The 20,295-nt window shown below is 40.7% G+C and overlaps 1 protein-coding gene across 1 annotated transcript in view; it reads right to left on the reverse strand.

Moving 5' to 3' along the window:
• tbc1d14 (TBC1 domain family, member 14) overlaps nucleotides 1-20,295 on the reverse strand; it is a gene marked incomplete in the record, with an annotated part of 41,398 nt that overhangs the window by 16,341 nt on the left and 4,762 nt on the right. Inside the window, 2 exon segments of the mRNA XM_005931577.3 lie at nucleotides 8,096-8,219; nucleotides 19,055-19,817. Of these exon segments, the coding sequence (XP_005931639.2) occupies nucleotides 8,096-8,219; nucleotides 19,055-19,817 (887 nt within the window).

Raw genomic sequence — 20,295 nt, forward strand, 5'->3', positions numbered from 1 at the left:
ATAACAGAGCTTTATCGGACTGTGCCACACCTCCTGATGTTTCATACTGTTTCATGTGGAAAGATATAGTAAAATCCAATTCATTTGTCATCCTGGTACAGGAACAAAGCTGTAAATAACACTTGTAAAACGTGCTATATTTCTTAGAGACTCAGCACTGGGAATAAAGGCAATCTGTCATCTGTTATACCCGTTAGCTGCAATAGCAATTGGATCCCATGATAACCTACAGCCAAGGCAACCTGCTTTGTCACTATGGCTTTCAGTAAAGTTCTCCAATTTCCTGGTAGTGATGTAAGAGCTCTCTGGGTGCCTGGCTGGCACCGTCTTTCCGATTTAAAGCTATAGACGTGAGGAAGCTGCTCTGTGATGATGACCTCAGGATATTTTCTTTAATGATTCGCATTTGGTCAGTCAGTAATGTGTGTTCAAAGTCAAATGAAATTCTGCTTGAGAAGAGGTTAATTTCACTCCTGGTTGTAAAACCGTCCTCCTACAGTGCCAAAGAGCATAGCCTCTGCATCAAATCCTCAGAAAAACACCACAGGACTTTCTAATAATGCAAGCTGGGAGCTGAGAGGCGACAGCAGTCTGCTTATCCTTATCGCCAAAGTCAGCTTTTCACCAAATGCTGCTTAAGGCATCAACAAGCATACAACAGAGTAAAATACTAATTGATTCTCTATCATTTGTTATGTAGGGAGGTAGGGGTGTGTGTCAATTTACAGGTTATCTAATCAGAAAGGTAGTAAATTCTGCTGAAGGTCTCTTCCTGGTAAAATTCTTTCCTAATGTTGCCTTTTCACAGAGGATTTAACAGCTATTGGGGTTGTCTCTCCAATAGTGTATGTCTGAAGGTTCTCACTCATCCAGGTCATCATAATCTAAGGAGGTTGGAAATAAAGGAGTCTGGACTTCTGCAAGTTTCCTGGAAGACGTTTCACCCCTCATCGGAGAAGCTTCTTCAGCTCTAAGAGCAACCGTGGGCGACCGTGGTTCAGGGGGTTGCCGGTTCGATCCCCAGCTCTCTCTGTCCTGGTCGTTGTTTCCTTGGGCAAGACACTTTGGCCAACACCAGTAGGTGGTAGGTTAGAGGGGCTGATGGCGCAATATGGCAGCCTCGCTTCTGTCAGTCTGTCCCAGGGCAGCTGTGGCTACAACTGCCTGCACCAGTGTGTGAGATTGAATGAATAGTAGAATTGTAAAGTGCTTTGGGTGCCTAGAAAAGCGCTATATAAATGCAATCCATTATTATTATTATTATTATTATTATTATTATTATTATTAACTGGTGGAGAGTCCCAGATTTTAAGCCCTATGGGAGTGCCCCCCTAGAGTGTCATGTGAAAAATGGTGTAGGTCACAATCCACTAATGTTTCATGTGAACTCATTGTGAAACCTAGCCCAACCTTATGTGATTTCAAATGGTCACATAGCCCAGGATCTGAGTGAGTGTTAAGGCCTCCAGGAAGGGATCTCAAAACTGGATTATAGATGGCAGACAGTTGGTGTTGTAAGCCCACACCCTCTGTTCAAAGATGGTTGTTCACAGTGGACATAGATGGCTTCTTTCACTCCATTTTAAACCATCTGTCTTCTGTGTCAAAATGTGAACATTGGTATCCTCAAAAGAGTGAATGTCCTTTAGATGCAGATGGGCAGCCGAGTCTTGTCCCGTGGAGGTGGCTCTATGTTGTGCCATGCACTTATGAAGTGGCTGTTTGGTCTTGGGGACACCCCCATAGGGCTTAAAATCTGGGACTCTCCACCAATTACTCTTAGAACTGATGAAGTGTCTCAGATGATAGGTGAACGTCTTCAAGGAAACTTAAAGTCCAGATGCTTTTCTTTCCAAGCTCCTTAGACTGTACGTTCTGTACTTAACACTTAAGTGTTAAAAGGTACTTTTTGACAATGTTTGCTATGGACTCCTATTATGTTGTGACCAACGTCTGGTATATGAGAACACCATAATGTAAATAGTAGACACACAAGCAACATGAAATTCTGCCTGTTACGTTTGGTTGCGTAACAAAAACAAACTTGACCTAACAAAAAAACCAAAAATAAACATTTTACTCCTTTTTCCATCTTCTGTCAGTAGAAGTTTGTCAATAGGATGATTCTGCGCGAGTACCAGATTGAGTTTAATTAACCAACAGATTAAAAGGTTTGTGGTGGTGGAAAAAAAAAATCAAGGTTAAATCAGGAACAATCAAGAACCACAATGTCACTTTGTTTTTAATGCCAACCATCATTGTCATTATCCCATTTGCTTATTTATATCATCTATGACACGTGACCTTACTCATGTTGGAGTAATTAAATGTTTCTGAATTGCTTTCAAACAAGGATTCCAACTGCATGTAGTGTCTTTGGCACAGGACAGCTGACACATTAATAACAGTTCTCACAGGGGAGCTGAGGAGGAGTCTGTAATGATCTGGCAGAAAGTGAACAATATCTAGACAAAAACATAGAACTGAATACTGGCATCAAACACTCCAATGAGACGTCTTAGATGAGCTGTTTCTTTTTAACTGCATCAGTGGTGACAGCAGGAGGAAATCCCTTGGATGTCCCTACAATTAAAAAAGACAATGCTACTTCCACACTGCTACACATACTTTGGTAATACTTGGTAAAGGGCTACAGGTCAGGTTCCATGCAGTGGAGATGCTCTGTCCCCTAGCTGGCCAACCAACCATCAACACATCTAAAAACCAGACATTATCTTTTTAGAGACATTCCAGCAATCATCACCCTGCTCCCCAACACAAAGCACAAAGCTACGGCTATTATGGAATAGCCTGAAAGAGGCTATTACAGGATACCCGAGACGTCCTTTTCCTGTGCTGCTTCTCTTTCAACCTCTGACTACCAGTGTCCTCTGATTCTGCCAGACAAGGCGAGAGACAGTGGGTCATCACGCTCACAGTGCAGCTGCTCACTCACCATGAACGCTGCGGTTCTGTACAGACAGCCAGTCCTCCGGTGGGGGTTCGTCTTGAAAACCCTAGCCTAGCATCATTGCTGCTCCACAGGGCTCACTCCTGGCAACAGGAAACCCAGGAGGTGAAAAAGAAGGGCTGCTGACAGAGCAACACACCCCGCATTACAAGATGATGCAGCACCATGATACCCTGTTTCCTCCCCCCACTCTCTCAGTGTCCCTCACTTGGAGCGGTGACGCTACACTGATCCACTCTAGTCTGTCAGTGCCGCTGCTGCGTGTGTGTCAGCAAATCAGCACCACCGTGTCGCTGCGCTCGAAGGAGCTCTGCACTCTGCTGTGCTCTGGCAGGCGCTCTAATCAAACCCCGAGTAATAGATTAGTTCACAGCCACTCTGGCCTCCACTCTCTTAATCCAGTCAGGACAGGATGAGCAGCTGCGACTTAAGAACTGATAGATCTTTTAAAGACAGCATAACAACACATGAAGAGATCTAAAATTGAATGAAAGCTGTGATTCCATTTTTAAACATTCAGTTGCCTTTCAAAGACGCAAGTATCCAGAAAGCTTTCTAACCAGTTGTTAGAGGAAGCTAACATATCAGAGGAAACCAAAGGCTAGGCAGTTAAGAGGATTATAGGCTGATACGACCAATTCCTTTTTTTCCTTTGACTTTATTTTTAAAAAAAAGAAAAATGATTGCAACCATGCAAGTTTAGACAACATATGTTTGGCTATCAGCTTCTATGTGAACATTTGTTGAGAATCTTTTATTTTTTATTTATTTATGGTGACAAAAGGTAACTTGATTCCAATTATTATATTGTTCACACACGTGAGGGAGGTGCTGGACACGCGGGGGACTGGCTATAAATAACTGCATTATACAGTAAAAACAAATCACATTGAGACTAGATTAAATAAATAAGTGAGTAATCTAATCCTCTTTCCTTCATTGAATTTATCTTTGTCTCTTTTTATGCATTATTAATGTGAAATCAGACTCGAAGTCACAACAAGGCCTTTAAACACAGTGAAGCACAGTGATGTTTTACTCTCAGCAATGCAGAATTGGTGTGCATGACAGAATAATGATTCATAGCTTTGGGAAAAACTGTTAGTGGAAACAGCACAGTGAGTCTCATAATAGCTCAACAATAACAGAGTCAAACAGGAGTCCACACAGAGTCCAGTAACCCCTCCTTGAAACAGCAGCACCACTGGCTTAACAAAGCCTTGAAATCCGAGCCTTGTTAACTGATTCCTCAGGTCCAATATAGAGTTACAGCCACAGACAGACTTGTGTGTGTACATGAGCACTTGTATATCAACATGCAATTTAAAGCCAACTTGTTAAAAGGTTACACATTAACAGAACCTTTAACTGGGCTTCCCATGCACAAAGATCACTGTAAGAGTGCTTTTCCCTTTGTATCAGAAACGGGGCAAATGGAAACACAATAACAGGTTTCTGATGGCTCTAATTACATGTTAGCATCTGGTTCTTTAGTTTATTTTATCAGCACAGAGCGACCCTCTGCTTTTATTGAGCCTTGGGCACTTTTCTGTGGAAGTGGGAAAAAATGATAAGTATTCAGGCACCAGCTGGCTATCTGGCAGTGTTGTCAAAGACCTTGACATTTTGAATACTGCATAACAAACACATTATGCTTGCTCTCCACTAAACCCAGTCACATAGAGAGAAACAGAAAAATAAGTATATATAATATTTTAGCAGGTTCTACTTATATACATGCAACTGTTTCTTCTATTTTGGCCATTTTACATCAAAAGACAAAAAATATTTTAGGCAGCCATAAAAAGAATTGATGATTCATTATAACCGAAAAGCTGGAGCTCAAAGCAAATGGGTGTCCATAAAGGAAGCAACTACCAGCAGCCACAGAAAGTCAATGAGATCGAGCAACTTCAAGAAAAGATGGAAAAAATAACCACTGACCATATGAAGTTAAAATATACAGATCGTTTTCATCTTTGAGGTGAGCAACTGCAGCTTGGAATGTCTGATAGCGACCAAACATCACTGTCTGTCAGGGATAATACGTGTAGCATACTTACATCCCCAAAGGAGTATATTATCCTCCTTATTGGCACCAAATCCAACCTTTTGAAGGCGAACCATTTCTCACTCACCATCGATAACTCCACAGTTCTCCCTTCTCCTCAGGTTAAGAGCCTTGGTGTCATCCTAGACAGTTCACTTTCTTATAAATCACACATCAATAACCTCACCCGTTCTGCCTACTTCCATCTACGTAACATTAACAGATTGCTTCCTTCTCTTTCCACCCAGTCTACGTCCATTCTTGTACATAGTCTTGTTACCTCCGGTATTGACTACTGCAATTCTCTTCTGCATGGTCTCCCCCAAAAATCCCTCCATAAGCTTCAACTGGTTCAGAACTCTGCTGCTCGCATTATCACCAGAACCCCCTCCTACCAGCACATCACCCCTGTTCTTCAGGAACTTCACTGGCTCCCTGTGAAATTCCGGATAATTTTCAAACTTCTTCTGCTCACCTTCAAGGCCCTTCATAACCTCGCTCCTTCTTACCTTTCTGACCTGTTAACCACCACTTGTTCTGCCCGTTCACTTTGTTCTTCTTCTTCTTCTTCTGTCCAGCTTACTGTACCTTCCTTCCGCCTCACCACCATGGGAAGCAGAGCTTTCAGCTGCTCTGCTCCCAGGTTGTGGAATTCTCTGCCCCCTGAAATAAGAAATATTGGTTCTCTCCCCCAGTTTAAATCCCAACTCAAAACTCATCTGTTCAAATCTGCATATTCACTGTGAATACACTGTTTGTTCATTTTATCTTGTGCTTTATTTTATTGTTCTTATTCTGCCATTGTTTTACTAAGTGTTTTATCCTATTGTAAAGTGTCCTTGGGTGACTTGAAAGGCGCTCATAAATAAAATTTATTATTATTATTATTATTATTATCATCATCAACTACTTCAGCTATCCGTCTTCCTGAAGTCCACTGTATTGTAATAACATGCTCCTGCTATAGTGACCATGCAAATAAAATTCTCCTTGTCATGTAAAACCCAAACCATGACCGTGCATGCTCCCTGCTTTGAATAAACGAATAAATAGCTCAAGTCAAACATTTGCTGGGCCATCTACTACACTTCTAAGAGCTGCTGAAGCCAAACAGAGGGGCCACTTCAATTTCTGCAAGTGGTATTTTTAAATATAGCAGCTGAACCTGCATGTCATTTTTCAGCTCAGTACTCTTATTGTTCGAGAATACAGCAGATTGTATGCATGATCTTTGTATTTTGAACTTGCTTATGATGAGAGCCATTATGAACCAACTACTGACGAAGGCTTCTTTATCAGTCTTAAGTAGTTATGATGTTACTGTACTTTACCTCATGGTACAACATTAAGGCTCTGCTTAAAACTGAATCCAAGCTATCTGTCTGACCTTTGAACAACAGATGCAAACTCTGCAGAAACACCAATTCAAAACTGCACTTTCTGAATTGAACTGATCACATTTTGGGTCAGAGCTGGACCCTGGATCATGGAGCCAATGCCTACTTGTATTAGCATCAGTTAACTTATGAATATAATACCAATGGTTTGTGCATCAGACAGCTGGCTGTACAGTTTGACTGGGGCTGTGATGGCAGCACCTTCTGCAGTCACATAAACCGCTCCTGATGGTCTATGCCAAGGCCAGATCAACCCCATTCATAGCACACATGCGGAAGGCTGGCTTTCAAGGACAGTGACCGACTGGAGTAGGATGTTGATACCTTATCAGCTTTATCAAACTCCAGACTAAAAATGTAATTATACTTTTCATGGTTATTTTCCTGTTGGAGTCTTCATAATTTTATTTGACGGTTTCTATTTTTCTGCATAGTCACCACAAACAGAAGACCAGCTGCTCTGGGAAGAAAAATCCTTTGTTCTACTGAAGTACGCAAGGCCATGTTCTGTGTGTCAACCAAGCAAAGCACACACAGAGCTGAACAAATGGGCTACAAACAGACAAAACTCTCCTTGGTTTATAAACAGGACAGTGAAACTTCATGTAAAGGAGAAACTGTTCCTTTTCTGATTAGTTCTCTCTCAAACGAGCAGTGACCTCCACCTCACACTGGAGCGGTTCCCAGCTGAGCAACAGGAATGAAATTTGGCACATCGCAAGTCTGAGAGAACAGTTCTCATCAGGAAAAGAGTTAAAGGCACATACCAGGGAAGGCAGAGGTTCATCTGCAGTGGTGCAGACACTGTACTGGTGTGCTTTGAAAATAAGAGCTGAGTGTACAGCAGAGCTGTAAATTCATTGGTCGGTCTATGTTCTTACCCTCGCCTATGGCCACAGGCTGTAGGCAGGGACTGAAACAATAGGATAGCAGATGGCTGAAAGCTACAATATACCTGCTGCAACAGTCGGTCACTTCGCTCAGCATGGCAACTGTGTTTCATAGACATTTGTTTTATACCTGCTGTTACAGGAGGCTGCTGCAGTATTCTCCTGAACTATAGATATGGCCACTTAGACAATACATCCACATAAGTGTTGATATAGGAGGAAAAGAAGCCAAAACTGGAAGCCAAGATGTTGTCAAAGGTTTTTTGCAAAGTTTTTTCCACAAATTGTCAAGTTTTCTGCATCTGTGCATCTGTGATCATCTGCTACAATATCATTAAAATGGCAGTAAAAACCAATACAGTTGTGTCTTCAACCCAGCTCTAGCAGCGCACCGTGCCAAGTTACAAAAATCGAGGGGTGCATAAGCAGCCGACTGGCATCAAAATTGATGCGCAACACTACAAACACAAACTATGCATCATGCCACAGGCCACATGAGATTAAGCTCAGCCAGTACATTGAAAGAAGCCTGGTTCAGGAATCTTTTCTAGAATGTCGTCAGGATGCCTCCTTGTTTTGGAGTTTTAGGCATGTCCTACCAGGGAGGTGAAGAAATGAATTGGAGAATGGAAAGTATGGTGGGGAAATAGAGATCTGACGCAGACGCAACTACTGCCCACGTCTCCATCCTTTCTGGTAATTCAATAGGTATGCTCGTGCCACAAGCCACACACAAAATAAAGCCCCTTAAGTTCTGTTGAACCCCTGGTCTGACTACAGATTCTACCTTTTGTATTTTCTTAGGGTCTTTGAGGGGGCTTTCCCGAAGTGGGACTTTCCCAAACAGCTTCCACCCAGGATCCTTCTGCTCCACAGGCTGATTTTCCTTCACTCTCCTGGCAAACAGGCTCCTGAGAGAGGAGAATGACACAGAATTAGAATGGACGATAATTAGCTCATTATAACAGCAACAAAAAGGAAGGAAGGCGTTGACAACCTGCCTCCTGACTAAAGCAATCAGTGAGGTGAAACACTGTAGTGTGTGTGTCTCTACTACTGGAGGGAACAGCTGATGTAAAGCCACATATTGTATATTTGACTTAAAGAACAAGGGGGTATAGGTCGCAAGCCATTTAACCTCCTACCTTATATGAGCGATATTCAATTAAAATTTAAGGTCTAGTTAGAGAAAATTTCCTCAAACCAAGGTCCAAAATATCAAAGTTCCAAATGCATTATAATTTAATGCAATATATAATAAAGTAGCCCAATTTTTGAATCAGTAGTAGTTTGAAGTTATATAAGAACATTAAATCTACATTTATGGTAATTTCATTTTAATGGAGAAAGACAGAATTCAACCAAAAATCCAGAAAGAAAATATTACATGAAAGTAATAAATAAATAGATTTGCATGTCTCTGAGTAAAATAAAAATTTGATTCCCCCACAGATTGACTATAATCATGGGACATAGCCAGTCAATTCCAGATAGTACTGATCTTAACTTGTTGTGTATAAAGTACACCTTTTCACAGAATCAATTTGCTTTTATTCCAACCTATCCACGACCACAGGTAAGACCAAAGATCGATCAAAGAACGTGACAAGACTGCAGATCTGCACAACGCTGGGCTACACATGGATGAGTTACAAGAACATCAGCAAGAAGCTTGGTGAGAATATGACAACTGTCAGTGCAATTATTCAGAAGAAACTGTCACCGTTGAAGGAGTTCTTCCCTCACAGGGTGAGGATGATCACAAAAAAAAAGTGGATCAGCCTAGAGCTACACTTGTCAATGACGTAAAGGCAAATAAGACCACAGTCACCAAGAACACCACTTTTAACACACTACACATTGAGACCTCGCAGCGTTCCAAGTTCCCCCCTTGGTTATGTGGCCGATCTTACAAACTCAGAAGGAGAACATTTCCCCCACTGTACATCGACTATTGTAGACAAAGGAAAAGGCTGACCATACTAAAATAACAATAAGATAAATGTGAGAAATCTTGCACTAACGTAAAATAGAAATGGTGCATCAAAATCTAGTAATAGGTCTGGGTTCAGATCCAGATTGTAGTCTGCCAATTCACGACTTAGGCACAATATGGAAGAAAGCATTGAGAAATGGTTGAATTTGGGTGTTTTTTGTCCCACTGCCACAGGTGTATAAAACTCAAGCACTTGTAAAAGAATGGGTCATCTAAAGAGCTTACTGAATTTGAGTATGGTAGTAAAAAAGATGCCACTGTTGCAACAAGTCAGATTGTGAAATTTCGTAGCGGCAAGTGGTATTATTGCAAAACTAAAGTGTTTAAAAACCACATCAACATCATGTAAAGTTACAGAGCAGGCTTGCCATGTGCTGAGACACACAGTGCCTAACTGCAGAGTTCCAAATTTCCCCTCATTATTGCCGCTTTGACTGAAGAATACTACCTTCATCCAATGAATTTTGTGAATTCCCATTTGAAATGAATTGTATCCAGTCTCCTCTGCACTGCAATGAAAGTGCAGTGGTTTCAGCCCACCTGCGGTTTAAATACTACCTGCTAAACCGTTGAAAAGCTTTCCTTTGTTCCACAACATTCACTAAGCCGTTTAGCCAGCTATTCGGTTTTATTTTTTATTCATTTATCACTGCGTTGATGTCACTGAGCTGTTAGAGGTGGCTTTAATTAAAAGCCCGAATAGAGGCAAGCTGTGAAAAGACACATTTAAATTGGTCAAATAAAAAGCCTCTTCTGATCAAGCAGGGCAAGAACAGGCACAATAGAAGGCTGTAACATCAAAGAGCCCACACACTGCTGTTTGTCTAAGGCTGAATTTCATCAAGGGGTCTTCTATAATGATTTTCACACGTCAGCTAAATATGACATTTTCAAGCTTTGGCTCTCAGCAAGTTGTACAGACATGTGGAAAGAGCCGGGAAGGGTCAAATAGGTCTAAATGCACAAGTTGTCTCAGTTGAATCAGTGACCCCTGACCTCTTAAGTGCTGCACAGCTTGACCTGTGCCCCGTGGGTTGGTCTCGAGAGTAGTGATGACAGGAAACATGCTGCCAAACACAGGACAGACTCATTCAATGACTGTCACCACATGTGCTACAGGCTTCTGTTTTTGCTTTGGAAATTGCTTCATTCAAGATGTTCTGTGCTCAGTAAAACCTTACAGTTCCTGTCGTCTGGACAACAAAATGACATTGGCTCTTATCTTGCTTAATAACAGTAGTTGTAAAGTTATTATAAAGTGCAATTAATACTAATCAAGAAGAAGCTGCATCATATCAAAAACAAGCAATGCTTTGCTGCTAGTAATCACTTATGTTCAATTACTAAACAAATCTTGCAGCTGCTCTAAAATTAGTTTGTAATTTTCCTTTTTTATGATTTGGTAATATTTCAGTTTTCTAGTTACAGTAAAACAGCCCAAGTTGCAAATATGACCTATATTCCACAAGAAAAAAAAAACAAAAAAAAAACTAACATGCACAGAGACCAAACTACTATAATAAAGCTCACCACCTCTGAGCAGCTAACTCAGCTGAACTTCCCTTGTTCTATGCAAGTCGGATCTCTTCAGGAGCTTTTAATTATCTTAAGGAGCCAATTAAAAAGCTCTATTTTAAATTCAGAAAAGAAATCCATGAGCTATGAGCCCTAAAATGCTGAGGCCTGAACAACTTATTCAACAATATTAGCTGAGAATTAATAGGGAAGAAGTATTATTTATGTATAACCTGCAGGTTTTCCAGTATTCAGAAAGCAATGTGTTTTATGAGTTACAGAGCAGTCTGAGGAGCAAATATCAGGAAAAAAAAAAACATTATTTCTTGTAGACCATTAATACTGTTAGGAATCAGAAGGTGACGCAAGACAGAAAGATGACAATACCATCACACTGCAACTCTGGACAACATTTCAAACAGCCAAGCTTTACAGCCAACCAGCTGTAATTGCTTATGAAACGTAACAAAGATTAACAACAATTTTGCTAATGATTTACCATGGTGACATTTCAGTTTCCAGTGACAACCTGAAAACAAAATAACTTGATCTTAACAAGTAAATCCATGTATGTTCACAGTCAGGCATAAGCTGGGCGAGTCGCCATTCTATTTACCCTCTAATGCCAACGCCTCATTCCTGCCTCGTTGTAGCTGCACGTTTCACATCAACCCTGCATATTTTCCGCTCTGCTTGCTGATAACTACAGTACACAAAGATAAAAGTAATGGAATGTAACTCCCAAGGTGAAAAAAAGAAAGCCGTTAAAAGCCAACACTTAATATTTTACAAACTGTAAATGCACAGTGACATTTAAGCTGAACTTCTCTGCTATTTTCACAATTGCACAGACAAACCAGTGAACAAAACAAAAAAAAAAACCCACCATTTTCCATACTATCGCTATTTTCTTAATATTTTGACAAAGAAGTGCTTGAACGCATAAGACATCGGTAAATTGTACAGCACCATTTCACACTCAAATATAGAGGAAATGGTCAATTTAAGGTTGTAATATCTACTGACATCAAAGCCATCTAACTCCACCCACAGCAAACAGAGGAAGGAAACGTTAGCCTTCAGATTACAAAGAAACAAAAGATGGAGAGGATAACTGAGGAACGCATGGGGTGACGGAGGAAAGAGTCATTTAGCCACAAAGACCAGGGGAACGACAAGGACTATTTAACAGATTTCTTTTGAAGCTTGGAGAACTCAAAACAATTCAAGGAAAACTGCTTCACAGACTTTGCACAGGCTCTACTGAATGCTACACTTAAGAATCCCATTATTATCATTGCTCACTCCCTGTCATAGATTCACTTTTAGAAAGACGAGTACTGGCAAACATGGCAAAGTCTCATATATTGAATCCAGCTTTACTACTTTCCTCTACTTTTGGTTCTGAATGATGTTAATCTGAACATGTCGTTAGAATCTGATCTCTCTGGTTATGAGAACCTACCTCCTGTTTAATTCTTCTGGCTTAAAATGAATAAGGATTATTTATAAGTGCTAATCATACAAAACTACTAAGAGTTCTGGAATTTAACACTTCTCTTTGGTGAAGAGGACAGACGAGCTGACCCATGCAACAGGGCTCTCCAACACCATTATAGGCAATCCATCCCTCCATCGCAATTCCAAAGACTTAGAGAAGTAATACCAAGAAGCAGGGTGTGGAACAATATCTTAAAACACTGCACAGCCGTGAAAAACACAAATTCACAGCTTAAAAAACCCAATTACATCCTGATGGCTTCCAAAGAAATTAACAACAATAACAATCTTGGCAAAATTGGACATTCTAGCAAATTCACCACAAAAATGAGAATACCTAGAGAACCTGCTAAATGCAACAAACCCCAAGAACTGCATCTCAGACTCAACATTTAACATGCTGACATTTGTAAACGTTCATGAGAGCACATTCAGAAAAAGACTTTTAAAGTAAAAAGGAGAAGCGGAAGCGAATGGACTTTTAAAGTATGGCTCGTTTGGAAGGGTTGTCAGCAGGAAGCCTATTCTCTGTAGAAAAGAAAATGGCTGCATGACACAGGTTTTTAAAGTTGCATCTGAATAAAAAAAACAAAAAAACAACAACAACTTTGGAACGATGTCCTTTGGAAATAAAGACAAATCCAAAGTGGAGATGTTTTACCATAATGCAGGGTTGTAGTTGAAAAACAAACAAACATGAGCACAAGCAGTGGTTTTGTAACAATTTATTCTAGTTAGATGTGAGGCCATCAGTGGATGAGCCCTGCGAAAGCTGATGAAGACCCGGAGGGAACATCACGAGTGTAGATTAGATGATTCACGAAAACACGGCTAAACTCAAACTTCTCAAACCACAATGTTTCAGTGACTTGTTTTTCAAGCAAATAAAGATGACAAGTGTAAAAAAAGTAGAGGAATTTCATAGTTTGTGAAAGTTATTGAACTGATTCCTGGTCCACGGTTATCAGTTTGGTAATGTGGATAGCAAACTGATAGCTTGCTATCCACACTAGCTTTGGCTGGCCTAAAATAAAAATGAAAGCATCTCTTGACCCTTTGCAATTTACTTGAATACCAAATCTGAGTGTGGATGATGCAATCATGCCGCAGAGACCATACTCCCATTTTAACAGCAACAGCTGCACATTAAAGAACCTTTAAGAAATCTTGGTAAACATGCCCACCATCACAGGGATTACTAGAATATATTATTGTCATCTCAACCTAAAAAATAAACCCACTAATAAATCTTAAAATGTGGTTCAAAGCTTGGGAAAACATTACTTGGTCAATAATCAACTTTTTGGCTCAACCAACTAATTGTTTAAACAAGAATCTGTACATCTGTAGCGCAAAAGCAATACTGAAAATATGCGATATGCCAGAAAAAGTAAACTGTCAGCAGGGAGTAGTGAACACGAGTAACCCCAGAAAGCCTCTATAAAAGAACGCAACACAGATCAAAGTGCAGAGGCCAACACGGTGCCACCTTTAAGAAGCAAACTTTGACTTCAACGCCTGGATTACTCAACACCTCGTGTGGATGCCATGTGTTTTGTTTTTGCTTGTTTTTGGCTTTCGTGTCTGCAGGAACATGATTTGCATTCAGTCAGGGCCAAAGTTGCTTCAACGTGACATCTGAATTGGTGCAGTTATGGTCGAGTACTCAAACGGAACAGCTAGGAAGAACCAAAGAACTGACTGTCAGAAGTGCTTATTTATATATGGTCAGTGTGAGCTAAGACATAGCACTAGATTATTTTTTTTTTCCAAAGGATTTTAAGATTTTTAGCATTTCACAAATCTGGTTTTCAGCCTTGATGTCTGCAAATAAGGTGATAAAGCATGGTTTATCAGCATGGTTACAGGCCTGAATTTACAATAAAGAGACATGACTCAAAAAAATTAACACAAGCCATCTCAAGTAGAAAACAGGCTCAAGTCATAGAAAACATAAAATAACCAGGACAAAGACCTGCTCAAAGCTGCCAAGAAGAAAAAAAAAAAATCCAACAGGAAACAGTAGCCATGACATGTCAATCAAGACACAAACGTATGCCACCAAATACTGTTCATTGTCCTACCTGTCAGTGTACAGCATGAGCGATGGAGTTGCCATCCTGCTCTGTTAATGCAACTACACAACAGAGAAACAAGAGCCTGGAGTCTAAGCTTCAAAAGCCGATAAGAGGAACAGAAAAATAGCAAAAACCCTGTGGTTAAACTCATAGATCAGCAAGTCCCACTGTATTTACGGCTTTTACTACAGAGTGTAAAAAAAGCCCTACACAGCCACTTTGTTCAGGCAGAGTGGAAAGGAGGGAGCTGCTCTCTCCTCTGTGTCCCCACCTCCTCAGTCACAAGGCTGACTTCTAAACAAATGGGATGTAAGGAACAGGAGGAATGAGTGTGAGAAGCAGGAATCTGAAGGGCAATCAGTAAATGAGTAACTTTTACTTGTGACGAATGAATAAAAACAGGGATGACGAGTTGAGTTTGAGGGAGCGCCAATTTAACACTTGACGTTACCTCATTAACTGATTAATTCAGTCAGTAAACATTGTGAGTGTGTTTGGAACTTGGATTCAATTTGAGGAAAACCAGAGCAGGCAGTGGATCATTTCATTCCCGTCATCCTACCCATCTAATAACTACAACCAAAACAAAATGTAAACTCGTGGTTTTGACTCAAATGCATCTTTCCTGAAATGTATATCAGGAAAGATGCATTCAGCAGAGAGGAATAGTACATTTCTTGCAAGTCAAACAGAATACGGAAATTCCAGGTTTGGCTTCAGTTCCTAAAAGAAATAAAGCGTCTGAAAATTAAAATAGAGTCTCTGCTTACATTTAAGTAAAACCTCCAGGCACCGATGACAAGAGGATTTAAACCAAGGTCATCTCAAATCATCACATTTTTGGCAGCTTTCATTTGCCAAGTGAACTCCTACACAAATACAGAAACAAGAAAAGGGCTACTTTCAGCTGCTCTATTACAACAGTGGGCAGTTCCACATGTTTGATTTGGCAGAGTCTTGCACCAGATGCCAAATATGAAATGATTCACACACTAAATCAATGAAATGTTACATTTCGGTAGCAGAGTAGATCTGGGTTAGAGGAAGAAAGAATGAGACCATGCGATCTGACACACGTGGCAACGGCACCAGCAGCCTCAAGCTGAAAGCGGTTTCAGTTGAGATTACACTTTTTCAAAACTCAATGCACACAACAATCTCTGCAGCATCTGTAGTGCTAAATGCAAAGCTATCCATGACAACACACTTGATCTGAAATAAAAGCCTGATCAAATACAAAAAGAAATCTTGGTAGACTAAAAGCGTTCCTCAGAACGTGTGCAAAAACCTGAAAGTCAAATGAAAGTAACTTTAGCATGTCTGTTGCCAGCTTATAAGAAGTTGAACCCGAGTATGATGATGAAACTTGTAGTGAGACATCAAAAACCTCATTAGCATTTTCTTCAGGCAATTAAGTAGTTGGATATGTTTCATGTTGGCTGCCGTTTTTTAACTTCGTTACTTACTACGAGGACTACGGTCACCATCCTGCTGCCTTTTCTGTGCACTTAACCCTCTAACTTAATCTTAAATAGTCTTAGTAAACTGCTGTTCCCCTAAGGTGCTCTATCTGTAACATGCACAAGAAGGAGGAAGAGGAAGGAACACCACACCTTTAGCTGCACACATTCAGAAATGGGAAGTAGCCCATTAGATGCAATGTCATGACAGTATCGTCTTCACAAACAGAGAAGCAGTGCACACTCTCTCAGTTATGCTGTTAAGGACTTTCCCTGCCAGAAAACAGAAAATTCCTCAGGATCTGAGATACTGGGTAGGGATGCACATGTCTGATAGTCGTATATAAGGGGACAGACTGCTTTGAATCAGCACAAATATGCTCCGCTGCAGGCCTCTAAAAATTCCAACTGCACATTTGGGTCACGCTGTGCATTTGTTGAATATTGAAGCAAACGGCCCCCTCACCCCCCTAAAGAAAGAAAAAAAGAAAACCCCAAAGATCCAAAAACACAGTATGAAGAGTACAAACAGGAGTCGCTAACATCAGCACAAACAACAGTGGTCAACAGACCAGTTGTATGTAACACATCTTTTTGACACTGGCCCCATCTGAAAGCAGCAACGTGCAACCACCACTGAAACTTCATAACTTCTACATGAAACAGCACAGAGGAAGCTGACGGCAAAGGGTCAGTCGTTTGAAGGCATTTCACAGTCTGTTTGCAGTAATTCATGTAATTAACAGCAAACTATAGTCAAGTGAGTTAACATGAGCCAGAAGCTCCAAAAACAGCACTTTCCTTGTTAGCTGCTCTCGCCCCTTTTCTCTTTATGTTCGTTTTAGCACTTGTGAAGCTTTTACTGCACCTACAGTAGAATATGGAGTTTCTTGTTAGACATACTCTGCATGTGTGGCTCTAAGAGCAATGCTTAGTGCTGAGAAACTACTGTGAACATAAATTAGAGCAGCAAATTCTCACTGAGCTTAAATTAAATCTGTTTTGTTCACCATGGTTTTGTTATTGTTTTACCAACAAATACAACTTCAGCACATACATGAATGAACTTTAGATCTATGTTATAAGGATGGGATCAGTAATAATTGGTCTAACTGGTCCATTTGTACTATTGAAACACGATGTGCTGGGAGCTGGTGTCAAAAGGTGTGAATAACAAGCAAACCAGGCTTTACCAGGGGTGTTCATATACTAGTCTGTATCTTAAACACAAGAGACAACATGTAAGTGGTAGCTAGGTCGCTGCTGTGCTTTAAAGCTGCTATCCGACTCATGCTTGGCCATGATTTGGATAAGCAGAGGTCAGGGTCATGATCTTTTATGTTCTGGGTGAGCTGCAATTTCCAAGAGTGGTGGAATGGGTCAGAGGGATATTTTGCTTAATGCACGTTTGTGAAGCAATCTTAAGCATACAAATTCTGCAAGTCAAAGAGGAAGTTGACAATCTAGTATTATCTCAGTAAGGCTGGCTACAATGCTGCTTTTTGTTTTTCTTCTATTTCTGCCCTATTATGGCCTCATAACATTTGTGATAGATCAATATTTCTGCCCACGTTTCATTATACTCCAGCATGGTGCAAAGATCTTGAAGAAAGTGTACAGCCCTTAATTTGTAGTTTACATCCAAAGAGACAGGCTCTTTAGATTTTTTTTTTTTTAAGTGTTCTTGGACATCAGGCTGTCTGGAGGTCTTTTAAAGTTTTTCCTTTGGACAACTGCTGCTTTTTCATAAAACAAAAGGCAGCCAATATCCAAAGAAGAGCTCTACAAATGTCCCTCCTAAATCCTGCAACTCCTCTAAAAGATTCTAAATTACAAGTAGTGGTGTGTGGATCACACCATATATCGATCGTGGCTCAAGAGTTGGCAGTTCGTCTTGTAACCAGAAGGTTGCCGGTTCGAGCCCGGCTCGGACAGTCTCGGTTGTTGTGTCCTTGGGCAAGACACTTCACATACTGCCTACTGATGATGGCCAGAGGGGCCGATGGCGCGATGTGGCAGCCTCGCCTCTGTCAGTCTGCCCCAAGGCAGCTGTGGCTACAGCTGTAGCTGCCTCCACCAGTGTGTGAATGTGAGAGTGAATGAATAGTGGAAGGCCCCGAAAAGCGCTATATAAATGCAATCCATTATTATTATGATATATACACAGATTCCTCTGATACCAGATATGCATGTTCTAGAATCGATTCTCACATTAAAATATTGATATTTTAGTAATTTAGTGATAAATTTGTACTTCATTAACAAGAACACAGTGGAAAGTAACCGTTATTGGGATCGTCTAAATGATTGGTAGGAACAACTCCTTCCTGTCGTAGTGAGATGCAAAATGCTGCAATATAAATGTGTCACGGCTTACGTGTTGACAATAAGGGCTGATTGCAAACGGAGTCATGTACCAGCTAAGATGAGGTTTGTGGCACATGTGGCAAGACCACAAACAAAAATAAATCATAGCACAGAATATGATGACTTGATGATGAGAGGGACAGGTGATGCTAGGGCGAGACAGAGTCCTTTGGTGCTACAGGCACCATCTTGGTACAGAGACAGAAAATGTGGGGAGGTGTACCACTGCTGCCGATTTTTGAAAAGTGACTTATGTCTAGGCTTAGTTTTTGTTTTGATGTTTAAACAAGTTGAATTCCCCGCACCCTTAAAACTATGGAATCACATTTGTTCTTGTTTGTTGTTAATTTACATTAATAAATATGGTAATGAAATAAATACATGCCTGAATGAGTAATTAACTTTAGATGTTTACCCTGAGATTACCTCACATGAATTCAATTGACCTAGATTTGGTCAAGGTTGTAGAGTGCATCGTTGACAGTGGATTATACAGGTTAGGTATCATCAAAATATATTATCTATATGCAAAAAACAGCTACTGTAGGCTTTGAAAAAATAAAAACGCATCCAATAAAAACACAGCTCAAAAATATTTCATGTATAAGACAAATAGATAATAACGTGAGTCTAAAAACTTTCTCAGTTGTATTATTATTTTAAATCATTTGTTTCAAATGATTGTTAATTGAATATTCCAAAATGTAGGTACTGACTTTACAGGTTTTTTTATTTCTTATATGATAATTGTTCATAATTAAACAAGAACAGATAGTCTGTGGGGGTGTGGTGGGGTGTTACAAATACAAAGTACAGCACCATGGACTCACCTTGCAAATAAACTTGCTAATGGTCCCAATTTTCTCTGCCTCCCATCCTCTTCTTTCTGCATGACTTCTGCCGCCCATAAGTCTCTGGAGGTTCCCGCTGAAGACGACAACACCACTTCTGAAAAGTGGTTAGTGCTGCTGTCGGCGGTCTCCAAAGTGACAATCGCACTGGAGTCAGATGTAACTGTGAAATCCAGGATGTCTTCGTTGGAGACCGACAGTTCTGTGCTCATGCTTGACACGCTGCACACAGAGATGTCATCACTACGGTTTAATGCTCCGCCCCCAACACCAGCTCCCATGGTGGAGGATAATCTGAGGGTGGGGCTAAAGAGGCGGATGTTGTCATAGCCACTGCGGGGAAAGGTGGAGGATTTTCGTACAGTGGTGCCATCAGAGGGACCATTGTCCAGAGGTAATGTGGCGGGGGTGTCGTGACTTGATTCCAGCATAAGGCCTCCGTCGCTTTGCCTTTGGTGACTGTGAAGGAAGGGCTCCGGAGGATTGATCTCCAGAGTGGGGATACCAGAGTCCTGGGAAGTCAGGCTGTGGTTGTCTGGCTCCAGGTCTGGGTAACTTTTCTGTGGGCTGCTATAACAGACAGTAGTGGGCGAGCAGGATGGCTTGTAGATGGGCAGGACGGCGTTGCTGTATGTGGCCGCTCTGGCCTCATGGCAGTGATTGCTGATGTGATCATTTAGGTGAGAGGCCGTCGTGTCTTTGACCACAGAGCCATTCTCCACTATGGTTCCTCCAGGCATAACTGTAAGAAACAGAAATTTCAGTTTAACAACATAAATATATTTATTCACCTCCTGATAACTAGTTTGAGCCAATTTGCTGTAGTCTTTCATAAAAAGTACGTTAAAAAAAAGTGACAATTCCATTGTTACATTGTTGAAATAAAGAAGCACAGAGAGTGCAAACTTCTGGCAAGGCAGCTCATTCTCTGGTCTCTTTCTTTGTTTTTTAATACACTAAGGTTAAAAATAATTAGTTCTGTTAAAATTAAAGCGTTAATGCAAAGTAATCCGCCATCACGGTCAACACGATTAAAATTTTTAACCCTATTAATGCATCTGGAGTGCAGAATGATTCAAAATTTCCGAAATGTTTCTGTCAATGCATTTTGGGCAGTTTGTCCAAGTAGAGTTGCCTTCACACATGTGCAAATGTGCAGTTGATCTGGTAGTGACGGGCAGCTGAACCAAACAACTCAATATAGAAGATGATAAACGCAC

Source organism: Haplochromis burtoni, unplaced genomic scaffold (assembly GCF_018398535.1).
Source record: "Haplochromis burtoni strain Fernald_Lab_line unplaced genomic scaffold, NCSU_Asbu1 Contig_143, whole genome shotgun sequence".
Classification (NCBI taxonomy): domain Eukaryota; kingdom Metazoa; phylum Chordata; class Actinopteri; order Cichliformes; family Cichlidae; genus Haplochromis; species Haplochromis burtoni.